At 45.1% G+C, this 26,087-nt stretch overlaps 1 protein-coding gene across 1 annotated transcript in view; it reads right to left on the bottom strand.

Moving 5' to 3' along the window:
• CAMK4 (calcium/calmodulin dependent protein kinase IV) overlaps positions 1-26,087 on the bottom strand; it is a 202,829-nt gene that overhangs the window by 113,987 nt on the left and 62,755 nt on the right. Inside the window, exons 4-5 of the mRNA XM_064140726.1 lie at positions 19,568-19,630; positions 18,769-18,851 (exon numbers count right to left, since the gene is read on the bottom strand). Of these exons, the coding sequence (XP_063996796.1) occupies positions 18,769-18,851; positions 19,568-19,630 (146 nt within the window). The remainder of the gene's footprint in view (positions 1-18,768; positions 18,852-19,567; positions 19,631-26,087) is intronic.

The following is a 26,087-nucleotide window of genomic DNA, read 5'->3' as shown; positions in this document are numbered from 1 at the left end:
ATTCAGGTGGCTGAATCTTATTTTGAATGTTATTCATGTCAGACTGTGGTACTTCCAGTGTGTCTGATCTTAGGTCTTACAATTTTTTTTATTTTATAATAATTTAACATTCTGGGTGAAAATAATTGAGTGTGATGCCTGTAAGAGCTAAAAAAAAAAAAAAGAGAAAGGGACAGTGTGGCATAAACACCCCAGCGATCCAAATCAAAACAAAGATAACTCAGGGGTACAGCAAGGAACACCTCCTTCCTAAGATTCTGGGAAAGCTGCCAATGTTCCTATTAGGAATGATAACATGGCAGGATGCCCAGGAGTACAGGGAAACAATCAAACTCAAGATGTTCCCTCAACTAATAACACTAGCGGAGCCAGATCGAATCCCCAGACAAAAAAGACTCTACATCTAAGGCAGATCTGAACTCACAGGCCTGAGGCCAGACCCCCAGTAATTCAAAACCTGCCAGTGGACTCATCGAAGTCTGTCTCCAAGCAGGCCATTTTTACTCCTGCCAAAGCCCAAGCTAAGACACAACATTTGACAAAAAGTGATTCAAAAGAAGATTTAGGAGAGGGGACCTCTGGCGAGCAAGAGGAGGAAGAAGAGACATATAGTCTTCGGGAATTGGCGAACATGCTTAGATCCCAGTACTCTGATGAGAGGAGCACTGTGAGGTTGGCTGCCAAGAAAGAGGATAGTTCTAATGAGTTTAAGAATGCTCTTAGGAAAGTTCTGTTTCTAGGCCAGGGACAACCAGAACAAGAGGAAGAGGAGAAGGACTCCAACGATCCCCTCAGATAGGTCAGGAAAGTAAGAAGGGAATACTCAAGGGAATCAGGAGAGTCAATCCTAAACTCGCTGGTAAAATGCTGTACTATTGGTGCAAATGCCCTGCAGGTAGGAGACAAGTATGCCAAGCAGCTAGGGCCACTCACCAAGGAGAGTGGAGTGCACAAATACCTAGCAAGTCCTCTTGGTAAGGTTAGCTTGTGGACACGCCTCCTTTTGACTATGGCTATGAGATATCCTTCCTGAGATGATCTGCCATGGGTAGCCAAGAAGGGGAACATCATTGAGCAGGGAATTAAGCTTCTGGAGGAGTTTGCTATGAAGGAAGTGCTTTACAGAGGTCACAGCACACATGAGCCTGATGACATTCCTCTTGGAACAGGTCTCATGAAGAAGCTTATTAAGCTTGCTCCTTCATCCTATGCTAACATCTTGGCTAGCAGGTTTCTATCAAAGAGTGATAATGGAAGGTCTTTCACTGTTGGTGACTTCACTAACAAGCTGAGAAAGATAGAGGACTGCTTGCAAATTCTGCCATAGTCTCTTCTACAAAAATTCTAGGTACAGAGATAAAGGATGGCATCAAAGATAGCATGAAAGAACTGAAGGAGGATCCTAAAAAAATTGCTAATCTGGTAAAAGATACCATCGCTGCATCATCTGAATGGATGCATGTTTCTTCCATCAGGAACAGACACCCACTTCCTGCAAGGCAATTCCAGCCCAGGAAGAGACAAATTCCACCTAGACATCAGCAATCACATGCATCACTGTGGATAATTCTACGTGACCAATATGGTGAGAACATGAACAAGTGGGATGGTCAATCTACTTCAGCTCTTTCAAAGAGAGACAGGGAACTGCAGAGTAGCAGAAACAGAGGCAACAATGCTAGAAAAGTAGCTGTCACTTCTTCAGCTCCCCAGAGCAACTGCAATTATTCAAAAAATTGCAATTTCTCTCACAACAACACCAATCATTGTGTACACCCCACATGCCATGCTCAGTATTAGGGGTGCCCTGCCTCCAGCCAGCAGGAGGAAAGGGATAGTGGAGAAAACTGAATCTATTGGAATGTATTCATTAGGTGTCCTGGCAGTTCAAAAGTTTGGAAATACAGGGCTTTAGTTGACACAGGTGCTCAGTGTACTTTATTGCCATCAAACTACAAAGGGACAGAGTCTATCACTGGTGGATCTCAGGAGTTAACTAAGTTGCAAGCTGAGATAAGTCTAACTGGTGAAGAGCATTAGAAACATACAATTGTAACTGGGCCTGATGTGCCTTGCATTCTGGGAATTGACTTTTTGAGACAAGGTTGTTTCAAAGATCCTAAGGGTCACAAATGGGCTTTGGTATAGCATCTATAGATATTGAGGATGGAAACTGAAATTGTCCATTAGACCTCAACTTTCAGGTGAATTTGCAAGTGTGGGACATCATGATATAGAGAATCTCGAAGTGCCAATTGCTACTCCAACTGTGCACCACAGGCAGTACAGAACTAACCATGACTCTTTGTTGCCCATTCGTCATCTGATTGGTCAACTGGAGAGTCAGGCTGTCATCGAGAAAGCTCATTCACCTTTCAACAGTCCCATCTGGCCTGTGCATAAGCCTAATGGAGACCAGCAACTGACAGTTAATTTTTGTGCCCTAAACGAGGGCAAGAATTCCATGAGCACAGCTGTGCTGGACATGCTGGAACTCCAGTACCAGCTGGAATCAAAGGAGGCTAAATGGTATGCAACCATAGACATTGCTAATGCTTTCTTCTCTCTTCCCGTAGCAAAGGAGTGCAGGCCTCAGTCTGCATTCACCTGCAGAGGAATCCAGTACCAGTTCAACTGTTTGCCTCAGGGGTGGAAACACAGCTCAACAATCTGTCACTCAGTGAATCACAATGCACTGGAGAAAGGTAATGCTCCAGAGCACATACAATTAATTGATTACATCATTGTGTGGGGCCAAACTGCTGAGGAAGTCTTTGAGAAAGGAAACAAAATCATTGACATTCTGTTGCAAGCAGGTTTTGCCATTAAGAGAGACAAGGTCAAAGAACCTGCCAAAGAAATTCAGTTTCTGGGAGTACAGTGGCAGGACGATCGCCGTCACATTCCACAGGATGTGATCAACAAAGTCTCCACCATGGCAGTTCCCACCAATAACACATACACTCCATCTTTCTTGGGTGCAGTGGGATTTTGGAGACTACACATTCCTGGATTTAGTCAAATCATCAAACCTCTGCAATACATGACTTTTAAAAGAAATAATTTTGAGTGGGGACCTGAACAACAAGCAGCCTCTAATCAGATCAAGTGAGCAGTAGTCCATGCAGTGGCCTTGGGACCTGTTTGATCTGGTCCGGACATTAAGAACATTCTGTACACGGCTGCCAGTGACAATGGTCCAACTTGGAGCCTTTGGCAGAGAGCTCCAAATGAGACACGTGGTCATCCACTTGGTTTCTGGGGATGTAGCTACAGTGGCAATTACACCCTAACAGAGAAAGAAATGCTAGCATCCATGAAGCAGTGAAAGCAGCTTCTGAAGTGATTGGGACTGAGTTCACAATTGTTTTTCACTACTAGATTGCCAGGTCTAAACTGGATGTTCAAAGGAAAAGATTCATCACCACATCACCCCACAGATGCAACCTGGTCTAAATGGATAGCTTTGATAACCCAGTGAGCACAAATGGGTAATCTTGATCGGCCTTGTCTGGTGGAGGTCATCACCAACTGGCCAGAAGGCACAGACTGTATCAAACCTCCAGAGGAGAAAATAGCCCATGCTGAGGAAGCTCCTCCCTATGGTGATCTCTCTGATCAGGAAAAGAACTGTGCTTTGTTCACAGATGGTTCCTGTCGTCTTGTTGGGAACAAGCGAAGATGGAAGTCAGCACTCTGGAGTCCTACCAGGAGAGTTACTGAAGCAAGAGGTGGAGAAGGAGAATCCAGTCAATTCACTGAGGTTAAAACTGATCAAATTTCTCTTGATGTGGCTGAACATGAAAATTGGCCTATCCTTTACCTCTACACTGACTCATGGATGATAGCCAATGCTCTATGGGGTTGGCTAAAGGACTGGGAAAAGCATGGTTGACAGAGGAAAGGGAAGCCTATTTGGTGTGCTGATCTATGGCAGGACATTGATGCACGACTGGAGAGAATTCCAATGAAGGTTGGGCACATAGACACAGACATGCCCAAAAGCATGTTCCTAGCTTGGTGGGCCCGTGATTCATCTGGACATCAAGGCAGAGATGCAATATACTGATGGGCATGCGATAGGTCAATTGACTTGTCCATGGACGCTATTACCCAAGTCATCCATGACTGTGACATTTGTGCTGCTATTAAGCAAGCTAAGCAAATCAAGCCCTTATGGTATGGTGAGAGATGGTCAAAGTACAAGTATGGAGAAGCCTGGCAGATTGACTACATCACTTTACCTTGATCTCATTCTGGCAAGCAGTATGTGCTAACAATGGTAGAGGCCAGCACTGGATGGCTGGAAACCTGTCCAGTTCCACATGCTACTGCACGTAACACCATTCTTGGCTTGGAGAGATAGATCATGTGGAGACATGGAACTCCAGAGAGAATTGAGTCAGACAATGGCACTCATTTCAAGAACAATCTTGTGAAAGACCGGGCTAAAGGCCACAGTATTGAGTGGATCTACCACACACCCTACTATGCACCAGCTTCAGGAAGGTTGAATGCTACAACGGTTTGCTGAAAACCACCCTAAAAGCCTTGGGGGGTGGAACTCTGAGAAATTGGGACAAACATTTAGCACAAGCTACCTGGTTGATAAATAGTAGAGGTTCAGTAAACAGAGCAGGACCTGCACAATCAGATTTGGTCCAAATAGTAGACAGAGATAAAGTTCCTGTTGTACGTGAGAAGAATCTGTTAGGGAAAACAGTTTGGGTATTTTCTCCTTCGGGTGAAGGGAAACCTGTTTGAGGGGTGGTGTCTGCTGAAGGTCCTGGTCATACCTACTGGGTGATGCAGGAGAATGGTGAAATCCAGTGTATTCCACAGAGAAATCTAACCTTAGCTGAGAGAGTAAATTCAGAGTGTATAATACAAGCTGTTAGGAGTTTTCTGTTCTAGGTACCATCAGCATCCAATGAAAGAATCTATGAGATTCTACAGTACATGAGCATGAACTCAATGTCACCTAGAAATCCCTGTTCTCATCTCATCTGTGGATATACAAACTTTTTGCTGTTTTCTGAGCTTTTGAATCAGCTACATCTGAGATAGCCGAAATGAAGTGTGAACTAAATTTTTAATATTTATTTGTGTAAATATTGTTTTGGATTAGAGCAGATAGTTCTCAGCAATATTCTGAATGAAATAGACAGGAGTGAATTGCGCTAGTTTGAATCTAGCTAGAATGTTTTGGTTAGAAGAACTAAATTACAGGCTGTGAAAAGAAAACAATGGTGATGTTTACTTCACTCATAGGCTTGCTGAGAGGTATAGGAGCAAGAATCCAAACATAGATAAAGGAGTCACTCTTTCTACGGATTGTGGGCTGCCTTTCTCTCTAACGTCACCCTCCATCTCTCTGATTAATCCGCTTGCTTCCTAAACCCTTTGGCCAACCCTCTGTTCTTCCTTTGGGCACAAGGCAATGTCTTGGGTAAGGTAGGGGAGTGGGAGAGGATGGAAGGGCAGTTAGGAGTCCCTCCTGGGGACTCAGGTTACTGGGAGGGCTGTTGTGTCGTGTGTGAATTTGTCTTACACTTCAAGGTAGGTTTGGAGGGTTGGCCAGGGTTTTAGGAAGCATATGGATTAGTCACACAGATGGCAGGTTAGCTCAGAGAGAGAAGTTCAGCTCAAAGCCCAGTGTTGTGGAGGGCCTGTAGGCCCAAAAAGAGGCTTATTTATGCCTTGCCTGGACATGTTTTTCTGCCAGGACCCCTGGTTGTAATCAGGTGGTGTAAGCCCCCACACACCCAGCTCGTGTCTCCCTGGGGTAAGCCCACGTGATCCCCGTATTTGGGAAAGTCCAGGCAAGTAGCTTTTGCCTATTATGGTAATGTTTGGCTGATTGCCAACCTGACTGGTCATGCTAATGGCCAAAAAGCCCATTCATCTCGGCCCACATTCAATAAATAGGGGTGCACAGGTAAACAAAGTGCTCAGCCACACAGATGCTACCTTGATAGCTCAGCCACTTAGACCCCCACGCTCGGACTCCATTGCATAGCTCCGATGCTCAGAGGCTCAGACCCTCATGCTTTGATCTCATTTGCAGCTCACCTGTCTGTGTACCTTAGCTGCAGAAGCTCATTTAAAGCTGTCTATATATATGTGGAGCCCATAGTCTCCAGCCAGCTGTGCACATCTACACGGCACTGTGTTATCAGGACCAGATCCCGTATTGCCTGCATTTACCTACGGAGCACAGACTCCAAGCAGCTGCGCACTTCCTGCATGTCCACTGCCTATCACTGCCTGGTAGGCGTGCCACTGCTGCTGAGATAACCAGGAAAGCAGGCTCTGAATTGTCTGCACACACGGCCTGCTAGCCGAGAAGAACCGTGCCAGAGACAGCATGATATTCTCCTCCTATACCTGAGATTCTGCCAGCTCAGAATCCCTGGACAAAACCTCCAGAAGAAGCCAGCAGCACCAAGGCAGAGATTGCATCCTTCACCAGGAGAACAAGGTTAGAGACCACCATTTCCACAGAAGCTGGGAAGATTCATTCTTTCCCCTCAAGCCGGGAGGATTCCAGCCTCAAAGTCCACGGGCAGAAATCCCCTGAAGTCTAGACACTGGCACAGGCTGTGACGTAGCCCTGGAGGGTGATCATTGATTAATAAGAGTTGTGAGTAAAAGCTTCAATACCTCTGTAATATAAGTTGCCTCTGCCATGGAGCAGAATCAGTTTCAGTCCTCTCGGCTGGACAAATAGTGCACAGACCCCAAGCAGCATTAAGCCGCGGGGGAAACTCCTCTCTCTGTTTATAGTTTGAATGTTTGCTAGTTAATTAATAAGTTCCTGTACACAATTTATCCTAGAATGTTTTCATAACTGTGTAATGAATATTAATATAAATATTAATATAGAGTGGTTGGGGTTGGTGAGAGTCCAGAATATTGAGTTTAATAAATCTATATTTTTATATAAAATTATCTCTCATCAATTAATTTCTCCCCTCCACCAAATAGGCGTAGGCTGGCAGAACCCCCCTCTGCGACACCCAGAGAGACTCTCTTACCTATATATGTGTTCTTGCTCTTATACATCTCTGCAAGCCTATGAGTGAAGTAGACATCACCATTGTTTCCTTTTCACAGCCTATAATCTAATTCTTCTCACCAAAACATTCTAGCTAGCTTCAAACTAGCACAATGGATAAAGATGCACCCAAAGAGTGGCCGTCAATGGGTCCATGTCCAAGTGGAGGCCAGTGACAAGCAGAGTCCCTCAGGGATCAGTCCTGGGACCAGTCTTGTTCAACATCTTTGTCAGCACCATGGAGAGAGACGTTGAGTGCACCCTCAGCCAGTTTGCTGACAAACCAAGCTGTGCCGTGCAGCAGACACATTGGAGAGAAGGGATGCCACCCAGAGGAACCTGGACAGGCTGGAGAGGTGGGCACAAGCCAACCTCATGAGGTTCAACAAGACCAAGTGCAAAGTCCTGAACCTGGGTCAAAGCAATCCCAAGCACAAATGCAGGCTGGGCAGTGACTGGCTAGAGAGTAACCCTGAGGAGAGGGACCTGGGGCTGCTGGTGCATGAGAAGCTCAACATGAGCCATCAGTGTGCACTTGCAGCCCAAGAAGCCAACCAAATCCTAGGCTGCATCAGGAGAAGTGTGGCCAGCAGGTCGAGGGAGGTGACTCCCCCCCTCTACTCTGCTCTGGTGAGACCCCACCTGGAGTACTGCACCCTATTCTGGAGTCCCTATTACAAGAGGGATGCGGACATGCTGAAGCATGTCCAGAGAAGGGCCACAAGAATGATCAGAGGGCTAGAGCATCTCTCCTATGAGGACAGACTGAAAATGTTGGGGCCGCTCAGTCTGGAGAAGAGGAGGCTCCGAGGTGACCTTATTGTGGCCTTCCAGTATCTGAAGGGGGCCTAAAAAAATGCTGGGGAGGTTTTTTTTAGGCTATCAGTAAAGACAGGACTAGGGGGAATGAAGCAAAGCTGGAGGTGAGTAGATTCAGACTAGAAGTGAGGAGGAAGTTGTTGAGCATGAGAGTGGTGAGACCCTGTAATGGGTTGCCCAGCAAGATGGTTGAGGCCCCATCCCTGAAGGTGTTTAAGTCCAGGCTGGATGAGGTTCTGGCCAGCATGATCTAGGGTAGGGTGTTCCTGTCCATGGCAGAGGGGTTGGAACTAGATGATCCTTGTGGTCCCTTCCAACCCTAACTGATTCTATGATTTTACAAAGATCTGCCAGCTCAGTTCCACTCCTCCACTCTGCCCTAGTGAGGTCACATCTGGACTCCTGTGCCCAGGTCAGGGCCCTCCAGTTCAAGGGGGACAGAACTGCTTGAGAGAGTCCAGTGCAGAGCCACAAAGGATTAAGGGAATGGAACATCTCATATGAGTAGACTAAGGGAGCTGGAGCTCTTTAGCTTGGAGAAGAGGAGACTGAGGGGGGGACCTCATCAAGGTTTATAAATATGTAAACAGTGAGTGACAGGAGGATGGAGCCAGGCTTTGCTCAGAGATGCCTGATGACAGAACAAGGGGCAAGGGCTGGAAGCTGAAGCATAGGAAGTTTAATTTAAATGTGAGGAGGAATTTTTTTTCGCTGTGAAGGTGACAGAACACTGAAGCAGGCAGCCCAGGTTGTGGAATCTCCCTCTCTGGAGATATTGAAAACCCTGGATTGCCTGAATCTATGCATGTTACTTTTCCAACAAACTTAGGGGAGGTTAAAATCCCTTAGAAGGATGAGAGTCTGTGACTGCGATGATTCCTTGAGCTGGAGTAAGAAGGTTTCATTGGAAGGCTCTGGTTAGTCAGGCAGCCTGTAGTAAACTCCTACAACAAGGCTTTCTTTGTTGTCTCAATCCCTAATACTTACTCATAGGCTTTCAACCTGCTGCCAGTCTATCCACTTCTTTACAAATAGGCAACACCTCTACCCCTTCTTCCTCTTCTGTCCCTCTTGAACAGCTTGTGGCCATCATAGCCATACTCCTGTCACAAGATTCATCCCACCAATTTTCTTTAGCTGCCACTATGTCATAGCTTTTCTGTAGCAAGATAGCTTCCAACTCCTCTTGTTTGTTGCCCATGCTGCATGCATCGGTGTAGAGGCACTACAGTTGGGCTGCTGGCCATATCACCTTATTAGGGGGGCACCCCACTGTTCCCTCAAGGTGTTCCCTCCTGTCCCTCATTAGCCCAGAGGCCCTTGGGTCAGCTCTGTAAGACCTTATCTTTGCTGCAGTGTTCACAGCATGTTTCAAGGCAACACTTTGGAGGCCCTTACTTAACACCCTACCCTTCCAAGTGTCATCCTGTCACTTGTCACAGAGCCCCTCCCCCTTCAAGCCTGGTTGAAAGCCCTCTCAACAAGCTCTGCTAACCCATATGCCCGGATCTTTATACCCCTCCAAGACAGATGTAGTCCGTCTGCTGCTAACAGACCTGGTGCCGTACAAAGTTCCTCAAGAACAAAAAAATCAAAATTCTGTTAGTGGCATCATCCTCTGAGCCACTTATTAATAAAGCACAATTTTCTGTTATTTTCAGTATTGCTGCTTGTAGCTAAGGGTACTGATGAGAAAATTACTTGTGCTCCAATCTCTCAACCAGTCTCCCACAGCTCAAGTTTATGTCCATATATCTGAAAATACCTACAAGAATTAATTCCGTTATCTCTGCCTCTAGTTTTCTTCTGTTCAATGTAGAAGAGCTAAAAGGGAAAGAAGCTTTTTGATCATAAGTCTGTCTTTTTTAAGTATCCACATATGGTTTATTACTTTATTCTGTATACATCATTTGATGTCACTTAAAAACCTAAGAAATGTAAAATTTTTCCAATACTCAAATTTGTCACGTAAAAGATGTGTCTACAATGTGAACAATGGATCTGCAATGCTCTTTATAAAAGGATGAAGCGAGATGGAAGATGTAAGAAAAGGAAGAAAATTGACCCTCACTTGTCACTCTGGTCTCTGTCCTGAAACTTCCAACCCAAAAGTTCAGTATAAACACAGCCCTTTAATGAGTGCTCAAATCACAGAATTATAGATTTTTGTTTCAGTTGAAAAATACCTCTAAGATAATGCAAGTCCAACTATCAACCTAACACCACCACAGTCAACTATATTTATAGCCAACTAGCCAACTATATCTCAAAGTGCCATGTCTACATTTTTTAAAACCTTTTCACCACCTCCCTGAGCAGCCTGATGGCTCTTTCAGCAATTAAATGTTTCCTAATATACAATCTAAACTTTCTCTGATGCCAACTGAGCCATTTACTCTCATTCTATCACTCAATACTACACTTCACTACAACTTCCTTTCAGGTAGTTGGAGAGAGCAATGAGGTCTCCCCTCAGCTTCCTCTTCTCCAGACTAAACAACCCCCGCTCACTCAGCTGCTTCTCATATGACCTGTTCTCTAGGCCCTTTGTCATTTTTGTTGCAGTTCTCTTGAGAAGCTCCATCAACTCAATGTCATTCTTGTAGTGTGAGGCCCAAAACTGAACACAGTATTTGAGCTACAGCCTCACCAGTGCCAAGCATAGGGGCACAATCACTTTCCTAGTCCTGCTGGCCACATCATTACTGATACAGGCCAGGATCATGTTGGCTTTTTTGCTCACCCAGGCACACTTGCTGGCTCATGTTGAACTGGCAGTAAACCAGCACCTCTAGGTCCTTCTCTGCCAGGCATCTTTCCAGACACTCTCCTCCAAACCTTCAGCACTGCATGGCCTTGTGGTGATCCAAGTGCACAACCCAACACTCAGCCTTGCAAGCACTCATACCACTAGCTTTGGCCTATCGATCCGGCCCAACCAGACCCCTCTGAAGAGCCTTCCCAATGTGGTGTTGTCTGCAAACCTGCTGAGGCAGAACTCAATCCTCTCAACTAGATGATTGATACAGATACTGAACAAAGATGGTCCCAAAACCGAGCGCTGGGGAACAGTGTGTAACCAGCTTCCAAGTGGATTTAACTCCATTCATCACAACTATTTGGACCTGGCCATACAGCCATTTTCTTGATCCATCCAAGTCATTGTTAGAGTTATCTCTCTGCCATGCATTTGAACAGCTGTGCTGATTATAAGGTTTTGTTTTTCAGTTGTCTCCCGCCCCAGTAAGGACCGTTGTGACAGCCTTCACTCTCCTCAGGACTGTGGCTAAGGAACACAGTCACATGCTGCTGAGCATACTGCTTCTGGGATACTGAGAGCCATACCAGAGGGCTGTCCTTTGGGAACCCCTTCAAGTGCTGATTGCTTAAATGCACATCAACCATGCATGTCTGTTTTAAATGTGAAGGAATGAAAAAGAAGAACCAAGCAAATGTCAAAGTCATATGTGCCAATACTGTGCTGGTGATGCAGTATCTGGAAAGAATCACAGGATCACAGGATATTAGGGGTTGAAAAGGACCCAAGGAGACCATTGAATCCAACCCCCCTGCCAGAGCAGGACCTCACAATCCAGCACATATCACAGAAGACCAAGTCCAGACAGGCCTTGAAAGTCTCCAGAAAAGGAGACTCCACAACCTCTCTGGGCAGCCTGTTCCAGTGCTCTGTGACTCTTACAGTAAAAAAGTTTGTCCTTGTGTTGAGGTGAAACCTCTTGTGCTGCAACTTATACCCATTGCTTCTTGTCCTATCACAGGGAGCAAGTGAGAAGAGCGTTCCCCCCACTCCTGACCAGCCCTCTGATGTTTATAAATATTTATTAAATCCCCTTTAAATCTTCTCCAGACTAAAAAGTCCCAGGTCCCTCAGCCTCTCCTCATAAGGCATGCCCTCCAGTCCCCTAATCATCCTCATAGCCCTCCACTGGATCTCTCCAGCAGATCCCTGTCCCTTAGTCCTAATGTAGTTTTCTCTCTGTCTTCTTTAGTTTGTCCATTGGTCTACCTTACTTCAAAAGTTCTGTATTACTGCTCACTTACTGGTCTGGCAAACCACCACACACAACCATTATGCCCCCTGGCAAAAAATACTCTGATGCACGCAAACTTCTTCAATGTAGCGTAGAATTTTATTTGTTGTGCTTAGGATAGTAGAATCTTTTATGTCACTGTATGACCTAAAATGTGATTCACGAAGTCTGGGAAATAGGTTTCTTTTTTAAAGTAGAACAAAACCCAACATGACTTCTGATGCATTAACTCCAGTGGTTTTGTTTGAATTTATGTCTCTTTGGGTAACACAACTAAAAAACTGTCACAATGAAAACTTACTTCAGCAATAAAATGGATTGTTTGACAGAAATATTGAATATGGTGAAGGAAGTGATAATATTTTTACCCAGAACATTTGTGTCAGAGTAGCATGAATTCAGAAGACCTCCACAGTATTAGTGCTCATTTGTAGCATCACAAAAGGACACCACAATTCTAGTAAGACACTAAACAGTTTTGCTTCCCTTTAGGCCATGTCAAAAAGCCTGGCCTAGCCAAACTACTCAATTAACCATACAGTTTTGGGGAGGCTTACTCTGAGAGCTTGAATCCCATAACCACTGTACAGATTACAGAATGTTTAAAATGCCATAATGTTAAATTCTAGGTCTATCAAGTAATGCAATGTATGCCATAGTGTCTTTATCTTCAGTTCTTGCCTGGTTCGGCAAGAGAGCAGGACCCAGGCTAGCTCAGCTGAAACGCGCTTTCTCACAGCCTTTTTTCTCCTCTTTTCTTGAGGCTCTCTCGATCTGAGGAGCCCAGAGGGAGGGAGGGAGCGGCAAGCAGCCGCTAAGTACTCGCAGGGAGGTGAGTCAGAGGGCAGTGCCCGGCGAGCGGCACATTTAAACGAGGAGCGGCAGAGGCGAAGCCACAGCCTGGTTCGGCAAGAGAGCAGGACCCAGGCTAGCTCAGCTGAAACGCGCTTTCTCGCAGCCTTTTTTCTCCTCTTTTCTTGAGGCTCTCTCGATCTGAGGAGCCCAGAGGGAGGGAGGGAGCGGCAAGCAGCCGCTAAGTGCTCGCAGGAAGGTGAGTCAGAGGGCGGTGCCTGGCGAGCGGCACATTTAGACGAGGAGCGGCAGAGGCGAAGCCACAGCCTGGTTCGGCAAGAGAGCAGGACCCAGGCTAGCTCAGCTGAAATGCGCTTTCTCACAGCCTTTTTTCTCCTCTTTTCTTGAGGCTCTCTCAATCTGAGGAGCCCAGAGGGAGGGAGGGAGCAGCAAGCAGGCGCTAAGTACTCGCAGGAAGGTGAGTCAGAGGGCGGTGCCTGGCGAGCGGCACATTTAAACGAGGAGCTAGCCTATCTCTGCTGAGCGCAGCGCGCGCCGCTGGTAAAAAAAAAAAAAAAAAAAAAAAAAAAAAAACACATACCTAACAACTCGCAGCGGACCTTCAGGATAGCAGACATGGTTCGAACTAGGTCCAAGCTGTATAATACTTGTAAAACTGTGGGCACCCAAACAGAGCCCACCTGTAGGAGTGCAGGCGTCCAGACGTCTGGATGTGAGGAGTGCTGGAGCCTGGCACTCGACACAGGCAATGGCTGCATTGGGTGTGAGCAGATTGATTGTCTGCTTAACCTGGTGGCTGAAATCAAGGGAGAGGTGGAACGACTGAAGGCTGAAAGGGAAGGTACAAAAGAGCAACATGCTCTGCAGTCCCCCTTGCCAGAGGGAGACGAACAGAGCAACCAAGAAGAATGGATGCAGGTGCCTGCCAGAAGGGGCAAGGGAAAACCCTTCCAGCCATCTTCACATCCCCAGCTGCCCTTACATAACAGATATAGGGCACTAGAGGTTGAGGATGAGGTGATCCTGGAGCAGGCAGAAGCATCACCGGCTGGGAGGGCAACTGAGACAAATCAGTTGCCCCCTCGCATCAGAACAAGTACCCAGAAGAAAAAGAGGAGGGTAATTGTTATTGGTGATTCCCTTCTGCAGGGAACAGAGGGCCCCATATGCCGGCCAGACCCCTTCCACAGGGAGCTCTGCTGTCTCCCTGGAGCCCGGGTCAGGGATGTTACCAGGAGGCTGCCTACTGTAGTGCAGCCCTCTGATTACTATCCCTTATTAGTTATACAGGCAGGGAATGATGAGATTAATAACAGAGGGCTAAAAGCTATCAAAAGGGACTTTAAGACACTGGGGAAAGCAGTTGAGGGAGCAGGGGCACAGGTAATCTTTTCATCTATACCCTTAGTCACAGGCTGGAATACAGAGAAGAATAGGAAAGCATATTTGATGAACAAGTGGCTCAGAGGTTGGTGCATCCAACATAACTTTGGATTCTTTGATATTGGGGAACTTCATCTTGCCACAGGTCTGCAATCAGCAGATGGGACACAACTATCACAAAAGGGGAGAAGGACCCTGGCACATAAGCTGGCTGGGCTTGTTGAGAGGGCTTTAAACTAGAATGGAAGGGGGAGGGGGTTAAACATGACAGCACCAGAGATAAATCAAAGGGAATTGAGGATGGTAGGCTAGAGCTAGGAGTAAAAGCAGCAGCCCAGCTGAAGTGCATGTACACTAATGCACGCAGTATGGGTAACAAACAAGAGGAGCTGGAAGCTCTGGTGCTGGAGGAAAACTATGATATTGTCGCCATCACTGAAACGTGGTGGGATAGCTCACATGATTGGTGTGCTGTAATCAATGGCTACAGACTCTTCAGGAGAGACAGGCAAGGGAGAAAGGGCGGGGGAGTGGCTCTGTATATTAGGGATGCTCTGGATGTTGTGGAGGTAGAAATCAAAGATGTTCATGTTGAGTCATTATGGGTGAGACTTAAGGCGAAGGCCAACAAGGCTGATATCCTGGTTGGAGTCTGTTACAGACCACCCAACCAGGAAGAAGAGGTTGATTCATTACTCTTTAAGCAACTGGAGGCTGCCTCAAGATCACCTGCCCTTGTTCTGGTGGGCGACTTTAACCTACCAGACATCTGCTGGGACTTAAACACTGCAGAGAAGAAGCAGTCTAGAAGGTTTCTGCAATGTGTGGAAGACAACTTCCTATCCCAGCTGTTACGTGAGCCTACCAGGGAGGCAGCCCTGCTTGACCTGCTGCTCACAAATAGAGAGGGGCTGGTAGGGGATGTGGTGGTTGGAGGCTGCCTGGGGTCCAGTGACCATGAAATTATAGAGTTTTCAATACATGGAGAAACCAGGAGGGGCATCAACAGAACCTCCACGCTGGACTTCCGAAGGGCAGACTTCAGCCTATTTAAGGAACTAATTCAGGAAGTTCCTTGGGAAATAGCCCTTAGAAACAAAGGGGTCCAGGAAGGTTGGACCTGCTTCAAGAAAGAACTCCTGAAGGCACAGGAGCAGGCAGTGCCACTGAGCCGGAAGATGAGCCGATGAGGGAGGCAGCCAGGCTGGATGGGCAGGGAGCTGCTGAAGGCATTAAAGATTAAAAAGAGAGTGTATCACCTTTGGAAAAGAGGGGAGGTGTCCCAGGAGAAGTTCAAGGAAGTTGCTAGGTCTTGTAGAGGAAAAATTAGAGAGGCAAAAGCCCACTTGGAGCTCAGGCTGGCCACGGCTGCCAAGGAAAATAAAAAGTGTTTCTTTAAATATATGAATGGCAAGAGAAGGGCCAAGGACAACCTCCAGTCCTTACTAGATAGAGATGGGAACATAGTGACAAAGGATGAGGAAAAGGCAGAGGTGCTTAACACCTTCTTTGCCTCAATCTTCACTAGTGGGACAGGTTGTCTCCAGGACAGCTGGACTCCTGAAGTAGTGGATGGAGTCAGGGACCAGTACAGTCCCCCTCTAATCCATGAGGAAGCAGTAAGGGATCTGCTAAGTCACTTGGATCCTCACAAGTCCATGGGACCGGATGGGATCCACCCTAGGGTGCTGAGAGAGCTGGCAGCTGAGCTGGCCAAGCCACTCTCCATCATTTATCAGCAGTCCTGGCTCACTGGAGAGGTCCCTGAAGACTGGAAGCTGGCCAATGTGATTCCCATACACAAGAAGGGTCATAAGGAGGAGCCAGAAAACTACAGACCTGTGAGCCTGAGCTCAGTGCCAGGCAAGGTCATGGAACAGGTCATCTTGGGTGCCATCACAAAGCACCTACAGGATAGCCAAGGGATCAGGCCCAGCCAGCATGGGTTTACGAAGGGCAGGTCCTGCCTCACCAACCTGATCTCCTTTTATGATCAGGTTACCCGCCTGGTGAATGTGGGGCAGGCTGTGGATGTAGTCTACTTGGACTTCAGCAAAGCCTTTGACACTGTCTGCCACAAGAAGCTCCTAGCCAAGCTGGCAGATCATGGTTTGGACAGATTCACTCTGTGCTGGATCAAGAACTGGCTGGATGGCAGAGCTCAGAGAGTGGTGGTGAATGGTGCCACATCCAGTTGGCAGCCAGTCACAAGTGGTGTTCCCCAAGGATCAGTGCTGGGCCCAGTCCTGTTCAATATCTTTATTGATGATCTGGACGAGGGCATTGAGTCCAGCATCAGTAAGTTTGCAGATGACACCAAGCTGGGAGCAGGTGTTGATCTGTTGGAAGGTAGGAGAGCCCTGCAGAGGGACCTGGACAGGCTGGATGGGTGGGCAGAGGCCAATGGGATGAGATTTAACAAGGCCAAGTGCAGGGTTCTGCACTTCGGCCACAATAACCCCAAGCAGCGCTATAGGCTGGGGACTGAGTGGCTGGAGAGCAGCCAGGAGGAAAGGGACCTGGGGGTACTGATAGATAGTAAGCTGAAGATGAGCCAGCAGTGTGCCCAGGTGGCCAAGAGAGCCAATGGCATCCTGGCCTGCATCAGGAACAGTGTGGCCAGTAGGACAAGGGAGGTTATTCTTCCCCTGTACTCAGCACTGGTCAGGCCACACCTTGAGTACTGTGTCCAGTTCTGGGCCCCTCAATTCAAGAAAGATGTTGAGGTGCTGGAACATGTCCAGAGAAGGGCAACGAAGCTGGTGAGGGGCCTGGAACACAAATCCTATGAGGAGAGGTTGAGGGAACTGGGCCTGTTTAGCCTGGAGAAGAGGAGGCTCAGGGGTGATCTTATTACTGTCTACAACTACCTGAAGGGGCATTGTAGCCAGGTGGGGGTTGGCCTCTTCTCCCAGGTAACCAGCAATAGAACAAGGGGACACAGTCTCAAGTTGTGCCAGGGTAGGTATAGGCTGGATGTTAGGAAGAAGTTCTTCACAGAGAGAGTGATTTGCCATTGGAATGGGCTGCCCAGGGAGGTGGTGGAGGCACCGTCCCTGGGGGTCTTCAAGAAAAGACTGGATGAGGCACTTAGTGCCATGGTCTAGTTGACTGGCTAGGGCTGGGTGATAGGTTGGACTCGATGATCTTGGAGGTCTCTTCCAACCTGGTTGATTCTATGATTCTATGATTCTATGATTCTTCTGCCACACAGATGATTACTGTATAGGAATAACTACTTAATTGGCACAGCTTGTGTTTTCTCTTTTCAAAGTCTTCTCATCAAAAACTACTGTTGATTATCAAGTCTTACCAGAAATCATCTAATCTGAAACCATGTGACTGAAAGGCATTTTGCAGAGAGGCCTTTCCAGCTCATGACTGTGTGCTTGCTGGTTGTTCAACCTGCAGCATCAAGTTAAAGCACATGATTGCTTTGGCTGCGTTTTGAGGGAATATGCACCTTTCTTCTGTTGAACACCTCCTGAAAATGTTACAGGAGGAGTTGTTTTTGTTGTGATTGTTCAGAAGTAATTCCTCTAAACATTGTGCCTATGACCATGGTATTAAAAAAAAACATGCTTTTGTTTTCTCAAGTCAAATATACTTTCAGATTGAGTCTTTGATGCATCTATGTATAACAGGCTTCAACTACAAAACAATCTGTCGTTATATGAGTTGGGAATCACCAGCATCAGTAAATGAATTTATTTACTCAAGTCATTATCAAATGATTTTTGTATCTTCTTTTGCTCCAGAAACCTAAATTCCCACCAGTAAAATATTGCCCCAACACTATGACAGGATTAGTTAGCTTTATGCATGCTCATCTACACAACAAGCATCTGCAGTTTTGTGAACAATACTGTCAGAACTCAGTAGCTGTCTTGCACAACCTTTATAACAAAACCAGGGAGTTTATACATACTATGAGCACCAAAAATAATTTCTTTCCTGTTAGTCTACTTACCAATTTTTTACCTGACATAATTCTATACTGTGCAACCTATTCCAGGTATACCTGTGGTAGCAAGGGGGTTGGATTAGATGATCCCCATAGGTGCCTTCCAGCCCCTACCATTCTATCATTCTATGTTTGTATGATTCTATGATTGTGGGGCCTCCCTCTCTGGAGATATTCAAGACTCCCCTGGACTTGTTCCTGTGTGATCTGGTATAGGTGATCCTGCTCTGGCAGGGGGGGTTGGGCTAGACTATCTTTCCAGGTCCCTTCCAGCCTCTAAACTTCTGTGATTCTGCGTGATTCCATCCCCCGGCATACTGATTGCTACTTACCATATATACAATGACTAGTTAATGTGATTTTGCCAGATTTTCTTGCCTTTTATCTCCTCTAGTGCTGTCTGATACTATACACCTCCCTTCAGTAGTGTGTGCTCTCTATGATCTACTGAGAATTTTCTGCGTTTTCAACCCATTTATAGATTTTAAAAAAGCTCCAGATAATCATATTTTCAAACATGTTTTTAAGCTAATTCCTACAGATACTTACTCATGTGAATAAGCCACATGATGATGAAATAATTTCAATAAACATTATCACAGGGATTGTATGCAGAGAAGAAACCTGGACTGGAACATCACTGGAGAAGATATTGAGCAAAGTACATACAGGTAACGTACCTGTCAAATAGTTCTCCACCTGTGACCAGTTCCAGAACAAGACTGATTTCTGTAGGGGTTTCAAATATCTCCTTCAGTTTTATCTGGTAAAAGATAACAAAAAGGATTAGTTTTGCTTATTTGTCTTCTTGCTAAACACATCAAAGAGTCAACAACAGGAAAAAAATCATAGCCAATAAAACAGAGGATAGTACCAAGTGAAGTTGGGGCATCATTCATCTCACAGCTGAGCACGTTCTTGAATGTGTTCTTCACACAAACCCACACCACCTTTTTCTCACTAGCTTTATCTCCTTTGCATTCCCTTTTTTTTTTGGGTTACTTTCATACTCCTCATACCCTATCAACCTGTATGTTACAAAAGAGTTTAAGAAGCTGCTTTCATTAGTGCTTGTCAACACCTGTCTGCCAATGTGTCAGAGTAACTGAATGTGAAACCTCCCCCAGTCTCCAAGGACTGACACCTTCTTCCATTTACAGAACTCCTGGATAGTTTCTCACTCAACTCTGTTAGAACATTTGTAGTATATTTTAAAGTGTAAGTGTAGTAACAGTTTCCCATAAGAACTACTAACACTCTCAAGAGGAGAACCCAAAGCTTTATTTCAGGACTCACCTAAGTCTATATAGTTGAACTCTAACAATCACCTCTCAGGAGCAGAATGAATTTTAAAGAACCCAATCAACCAAACAAAACAAACAAACAAACAATCCCCAGCCCCCTTCCCCCTCCGAACTCAAAAACCTTAGAAAAAAACATAAAACCAAACATGCAATGAAAAATCAAGGCTAAGCTTACAATGTTTGGATGTGAGAGGCGAAGAAGAACTCCAATTTCTGTGCGAACAATTTTCTTATCTACCTGGTTAAAAATGGGGCATCAAAGGAAAATATGTGTGAACAGCACTTCTAGATCTAGGAGAGCAACTTGATGCAAGACACACAAATCAAATATACTGTAAGGAGTAATTTTGCTTTAAGACAGCAGAGATACTATTACAGAGAAACATGCACTTAGCAAAATGATTGCAAACATACATGTCATTCATGCAAGAAGTAAAACACAAAAAAAGACAATGACAAAGGTGTTAGAATTCTTGGTTTTAAGTGAATGGTGCTCTTATCTTTCATCACTCATCTTGGTTCAGTCTATTCAAGGACAGCTTCCTTTTGACACACTGTTCAGCAGCTGTATTAGAAAAAGTTTTCCGCACATTGAATGTGTATGTGCAACATGCTGCTTAGAACAAAAAAATGATGCAAAGATCAAACAGTCACACTCAGGGTATAAGGTTTCACTTCAGTTTATTTCAGATACATGTAGCAGAATGACCAATTAATGCAAAGGACCATTAGGTCAAGCCTGAGAGGATTAGCTGTTCTCTTTCCTTCCCTTGTCACATTGCAGTCTTTAACAACTACAACTTTTGAATGCTTAAGTAGGCATGAAAGGAAGATGCTCCTAAGCAGATTGTGCAAGCTTCTAGATTGCTAAGATATTTAATACATTTTTGAAGAGGCTATCTGGTTTGCAAATATTCCCACAAACCCTAGAGAACTCTACACTGATGGCAATTATAAATATATTTCTTACACTGCATTCTTCATTTCTATGGTTATGAAATCAGTAAGAGGCAGCAAATGTACGTTTCCAAAATGATGACATAGATAATGTCAAGAGGAACAATTTGAGAGTGAATTTGAGGCTGTGGGATTTTCCAGTAAAGGCTTTTCATCAAACACTTTTTGATTTGAGTTTTCTACATTGTATGGGAATTAAACAGTATTAGCACATACAACTTTAAAAGGAATATGAAACTACTTTCCAAGTTTTAGTAAGACACTTGATTAAAAGATGATACTGTGTTTTTTTTACCACCTGAAAGAACATATGCACTTCTCAGTATTTAAGCTTTGCAGGCAGCAACAAATTCCCAGTACCAGCTAGATTCAGAACTACAAGATAGACAGAAACTGATTCTTCTCTTGAGTCAGCTAGGAATTATTCCAGGTTAGGAAAGCCACTGCATTCTTATAGTGGTGCTAATAAGTGGACAACTATGGTCTTCGACCATTTCTTGGAACTCACTGATATTTAATCTCTTCCAGTGACTATGCTAAAATGCAGAATGAAAGTCATTAAAGACAACTAAGGTCAGACTCATCACATGTAAGAATCAGCAAAAAGCACAAATCAAAGAGGAATGAAATATTCTACTAACTGAAGGTAAAGAATTTACTGAAGGTAAAGAACATGGTCAAAAATTAAATCAAACCCTTTAAGCTCTGTGACCATCAAAGGCTTTATAAAATTTATTTCTTTCTACACAAGGCTCAGTTTGGGGTCCAGGTGTGGATTGAGTGGACTGAACACAGTCTCAGTGAGTTTGCAGACAACACCACACCAGGTTTAACTGCTAAAAGGTAGGAAGGGTCGGCAGAGGTGTGACGGAGGGGGGAAACTAATTGGTGCGAGATGATATTCTATAAAATACATAATTTATTATTTTCAATATTCTGAACTCTCACCAGCCTCAACCACTGAATTTGAATATTAATATTTGTTCTTGCACATTTATGGAAGACATTCTAGGAATAACATCAAACAATGACTTGTTAATAACTACCACACATTCAAACTATAAACAGAGAGAGGAATTTCCCCACGGCCAAATGCCATTTGGGGTCAATATGCTGTTTGCCCAGCAGGTGGGCCCAAGGAGCTCTTTCTGCTCTATGGCAGAAGGCAATGGAGAATTACAGAGACATTAAAGCATTTACTCACAAATTATTATTAATTATCAATCACCCTCCGGGACTACATCACAGCCTATATAAATGTCCAATCTTCAGACAACTCTTCCCGTGGACGTCAAGGCTGGAATCCTCCTGGCTTCAGGAGGAAGGAGAATCTTCCCGGCTTCTGCGGAAATGACGATCTCTAACCTTGTTCTCTTGGTGGTGGATGCAATCTCTGCCCTTGTCTCCTGGCTTCTCCTGGACACTCTGTCCAGGGATTGGCAGGCAGGACCTCAGGTGCAGGAGGAGTACGATGCCATGCAGTGTCAGCATGGTCTCACACTGGCTACATAGGCCGATCACGTGCAGACAAGTGGAGTCTGCTCCTGGTTAACTCAGCGGCAACTGTGTGCTTACCAGGCAATGATAAGGCAGCAAGCATGCAATAGAGTACACAGCTGCACAAGAGACTGAGCTCCGTAAGTAATAGCAGGCAATGCAGGATCTAGTCCTGATAACTCACCACAGTAGTGTGCAGGTGTGCACAGCTGGCTGGGAGACTGAGCTCTGTAAAGGCAGATGCACTGCAAGTGGGCACAAAAAGCAGTGCTGGTGAGTCTAAGCAAGCAAGTGAGCCTGAGCAAGTGAGCCTGAACGATGCAGGGGAGCCTGAGCACTTTGTTTACCTGTGTATCCCCATTTATTGAATGTGGGCCAAGATTAGTGGCCCCTTGGACACTAGAATGACTAATCAGGTTGGCAGTCAGCCAAACCTTACCATAATAGGCAAAAGCCACGGGCCTGGACCTCCCAAATATGGGAATTGCACGGGCCTTACACTAGGCAGGCACGAGCTGGGCATGTGGGGGCTTATACAACCATCTTACAAAATCAGGGGTCCTGGGCAGGCCAGACTTTATGGCACCAGGTCTGTTGTGCCCCTCTGTGTTTATTATGTGTTTACCTCTGGTTTGGGCATAAAAATGTGACCAGGCAGGGCAAGGCATATATAAGGCAATTTTTTGGGCCTACAGACCCTCTACAACAGTGTTGAGTCCTGCACTTGGATCACAATGACCCCATGCTGTCCTGGAGTCCTGTATATGTCTAGGTTCCTCTCCTGACGTGACTTCAGGGGAGAGGGAAAGCCACCTGGTTCCCCCCCCCCACCTCGCCTGCCCTGCGGGAGTGAAGGGGGATGAGCAAAGGGGTCTTGCTCACACGAGGAGTGCCCTGTGCAGTGCCCGTGCTGGAATCGGGCTGGGATTGGCTGTGCCTTTTCACGCCTAAGGAAGTGGTAACTCTGCCCTTTGTCTAGAGAGGGTATAAATATTGGGGGCTTCCCGCCTTTGGGGGTTCCCACCTTGGAGTTGGTTCTCGCCTTGGAGTTCGTCCCCACCTTGGAGTTCATCCCACTTGGAGTTCATTACTGCCTGAACCTTCGTGCTTGCCTGAGAGTTCCCCCATCTCTCTCGCCTTGCCTGGATACAGAGAGATCTTCAAAGACTGCTTCACCTATTGACACCCTTTGTAAGCTTAACAACCCTTAGTGGTCTACCTGCAGCTGCTGAAAGGGAACGAGAGAGAGACAGACCACACGAGGAAGTCAGCCTGATCGTGAGTTATTTTGGCTCAACTTTATTAGTAAGAAAAAAGCTATTCATTAATAGCTACAGCCTTTTCCAACTTCCGACTTCCAAAATAGTCAGATTATTGATGACATCCCTGTAGATATTCTCAAGCAACTGAATCTGTTAATTAAACTAAATCAATCTTTGTATATATAGTTTTGGGGGTGGATTTTGGGAAAATAAAATAACTCTATTTTTGTGTAAAAACTCCCAACTCGGACACACATTAATTTTCCTGTCTCCACAATGCATGCAACACTGTAGTCTGGGGGAGTGTGGCTGGAAAGCTGTCTAGATGAAACGGATCTGGCAGTGAGAGTTGACAGACAGCTGAAAATGAGCCAGTAGTGTGCTCTGAGTGACCAAAAAGCCTATATCAGTAACGACATGGCCAGCAAGACTAGGAAAGTGATTGTGCCCCTGTACTTGGCCGTGGTGAGGCTGAAGCTCAAATCCTGTGTGCTTCTCACTACAAGAAAGATATTGAGTTGCTGGATTGTGTCCAGGGAAGGGCAGGAAAGCTGGTGAAGCGTAAGTCTTATGAGGAGCAGCTGAGTCAGCTGGGATTGTTTTATCTGGAGAAGAGGAAGATGAGGTGAGATCTCACTGCTTTCTACAACTACCTGAAAGGAGGATGCAGTGAGGTGGATGTTGATCTTTTCTCCATAGTATCAGGTAACAGAATGAGAATAAATGACCTTACACTGTGTCAGGGGAGGTTTAGATTGTATATTAGGAATAATTTTTTTACTGAAAGACTGGTCAGGCATTGGAATAGTGTTATGGAATTATGAAATACAAACCACAAATATTAATAATATTATTATTTTTTATTAATACAAATTTATTTTCTTATTTACAGGCTCTTTGTGCTTACTTGTGCAAATAGATTACAGAATGTGTATAGTTCATAGGGCAGTACCAAATAACTTCAAACAATTTTGCAAAACTATCAAAATACAAATGGTAAGCTTTTGAAGAGACTCTTACAGTACAATATGCCATTTGTCCTCTAGGAGGACTTGGAAGGCTCCTTTCTGCTGAGCCAGAAAGCACAATTACGGTTACAGGGTAAGCAAAATCTTATTACAAAGAGACTTTCTAGAATGTTTACTCAAATTAGTACCTCCAGAATCTTTCTGAGGCTGCATTGTATTCCAGACAGTACCCAAAACACTTCGAGGGGTGCTGTTGGTGATATGGTAATCAGCAAAGCTTTTATAGTTTTCTCATGGCATGTAGGCTGTCTGGGAGTCTCACATTGTCCTCTAACTGAGTCTTGGTCCATTCTAAGGTGGACAGTGTCCTTTCAGGGCTCCAGGCTTGGCACAGAGGTTTGCGGGTATGCAGCCTGCAATGTCTTGCTGCTTGGCAGTAACATGCTCTCTCTCACCGTGCAGGCTGCAGTGAGGTCTGTATAAATGAGCTCTCCAGCTTTGAGCAGCTTATTTGCTTTCAATAGCTGTAACTGCTAGTGGCAGTGATGCAGCTTGCTTGGGGACACTTGACTTTCTTGGTCTTATGCCTTCCACACAGCCTAGGCTGTTGTTACTTGCCAGTGAGGTTATTCACACTAAGGTTAGTTCCAGTCCCTTAGCTTTCAGCAAAGACTCATTACCTACAGCATGAAGGGCATTTGTGCTTCTCCCTGGTAAAATGAGATATAGCTAATTTCTTGCTAGATGCGGCAACAAGACTGGGTATTAAGCAGTGAGCTTCCTGGTCCCCAAGGCAAATTGCATGGAATGGCAAGTTGTTTACAACTTCTGGCTTAATCAATTGTCCGAGTCTTAATTGCTCTAGGCAAATGAGATAAGCATGTCTATTAACCAATCAGAATGGCACATTGCCAGAACTAACCATACTAGGTGAAGCCACAGGCTTGCTTTACCTAAATGTGCTAGTTTGAAGCAGGCTAGAATGTTTTGATGAGAAGAACTAGATTACAGGCTATGAAAGGAAAACAGTGGTGATGTCTACTTCCCTCATAGGCTTGCTGAGATGTATAGGAACGAGAAATAAAAACATAGATAACCACTCTCACTTGGGCTGCTGTCTGAACTGCATCTTTCTAACCTCACCCACCACTTTGGACCTACTCACTTTGCTTCCTAACCCCCTGGCTGAACCTCCTTTCTTCCTTGGGACTGGGGTAAGGTTGAGAGGGGTAGGGGGGAGGTGAAGGGGTGGTTGAGAGCCCCTCCTGGGGACTCAGGTTTCTGGGAGGGGAGTTGTGTTTCTGTATTACCTTTTACCTTGTATTTTTTTTATATATACCTGTATATTCTGTAAATATCTGCTTGTATATTGTGCTAACCTGTAAATATAGGCTTCATTCATATTTCCAGAGCTGTCTGAGTCTAGTCTGTGTGATTTCCAAAGTGTGAGGGGGCGGGGAACACCCAAACCATCACATCTTATATTATTTAGGCACTCCAACGTGGGGCAAATTGATTTTTAGTGATACCTAATTAACTCTGGGAATCAGAATTAAGCTAATGAAGAAGCTATTTTACTTAGTGGGGTTGTTGTGTGGCCTAATTTCTGTCATCTTGTTTATAATTGGATCAAAGCCCAGATTGGTTACTTTTTGTTTAATCTAATTTTGAAGAAGATCAAAGCTAAACTCACATCTATTTTTTTGTGTTGGGGGGATTTTATCCTTGGCTATATTAGTTTTAATGTCACTGAGTCTTTTACTAGTAATATTACAGGGATATCCACCAGTAACATTAGAGGAAATGGAAGTAGTACTTCTGCTTTATCTACAGCCTCAATGAGCATAATCCTTCCTAAAACTCAGGCAGGCCCTCGTTCAGAATTTTATTCACATCAGACTGTGACATTTCTGTTGTGTGTGATTTTAGTTCTTGTAATTTTGATTTTCATATTAATTCTGGCATTATGTAAGAAAAAAAAGAATGTGATGCCTTTAAGAAGTAGAAGGAA

Source organism: Pogoniulus pusillus, chromosome Z (genome assembly GCF_015220805.1).
Source record: "Pogoniulus pusillus isolate bPogPus1 chromosome Z, bPogPus1.pri, whole genome shotgun sequence".
NCBI lineage: Eukaryota > Metazoa > Chordata > Aves > Piciformes > Lybiidae > Pogoniulus > Pogoniulus pusillus.
The sequence above is the reverse complement of the archived record's forward strand: the minus strand, read 5'-3'. Positions and strand labels throughout refer to the sequence as shown.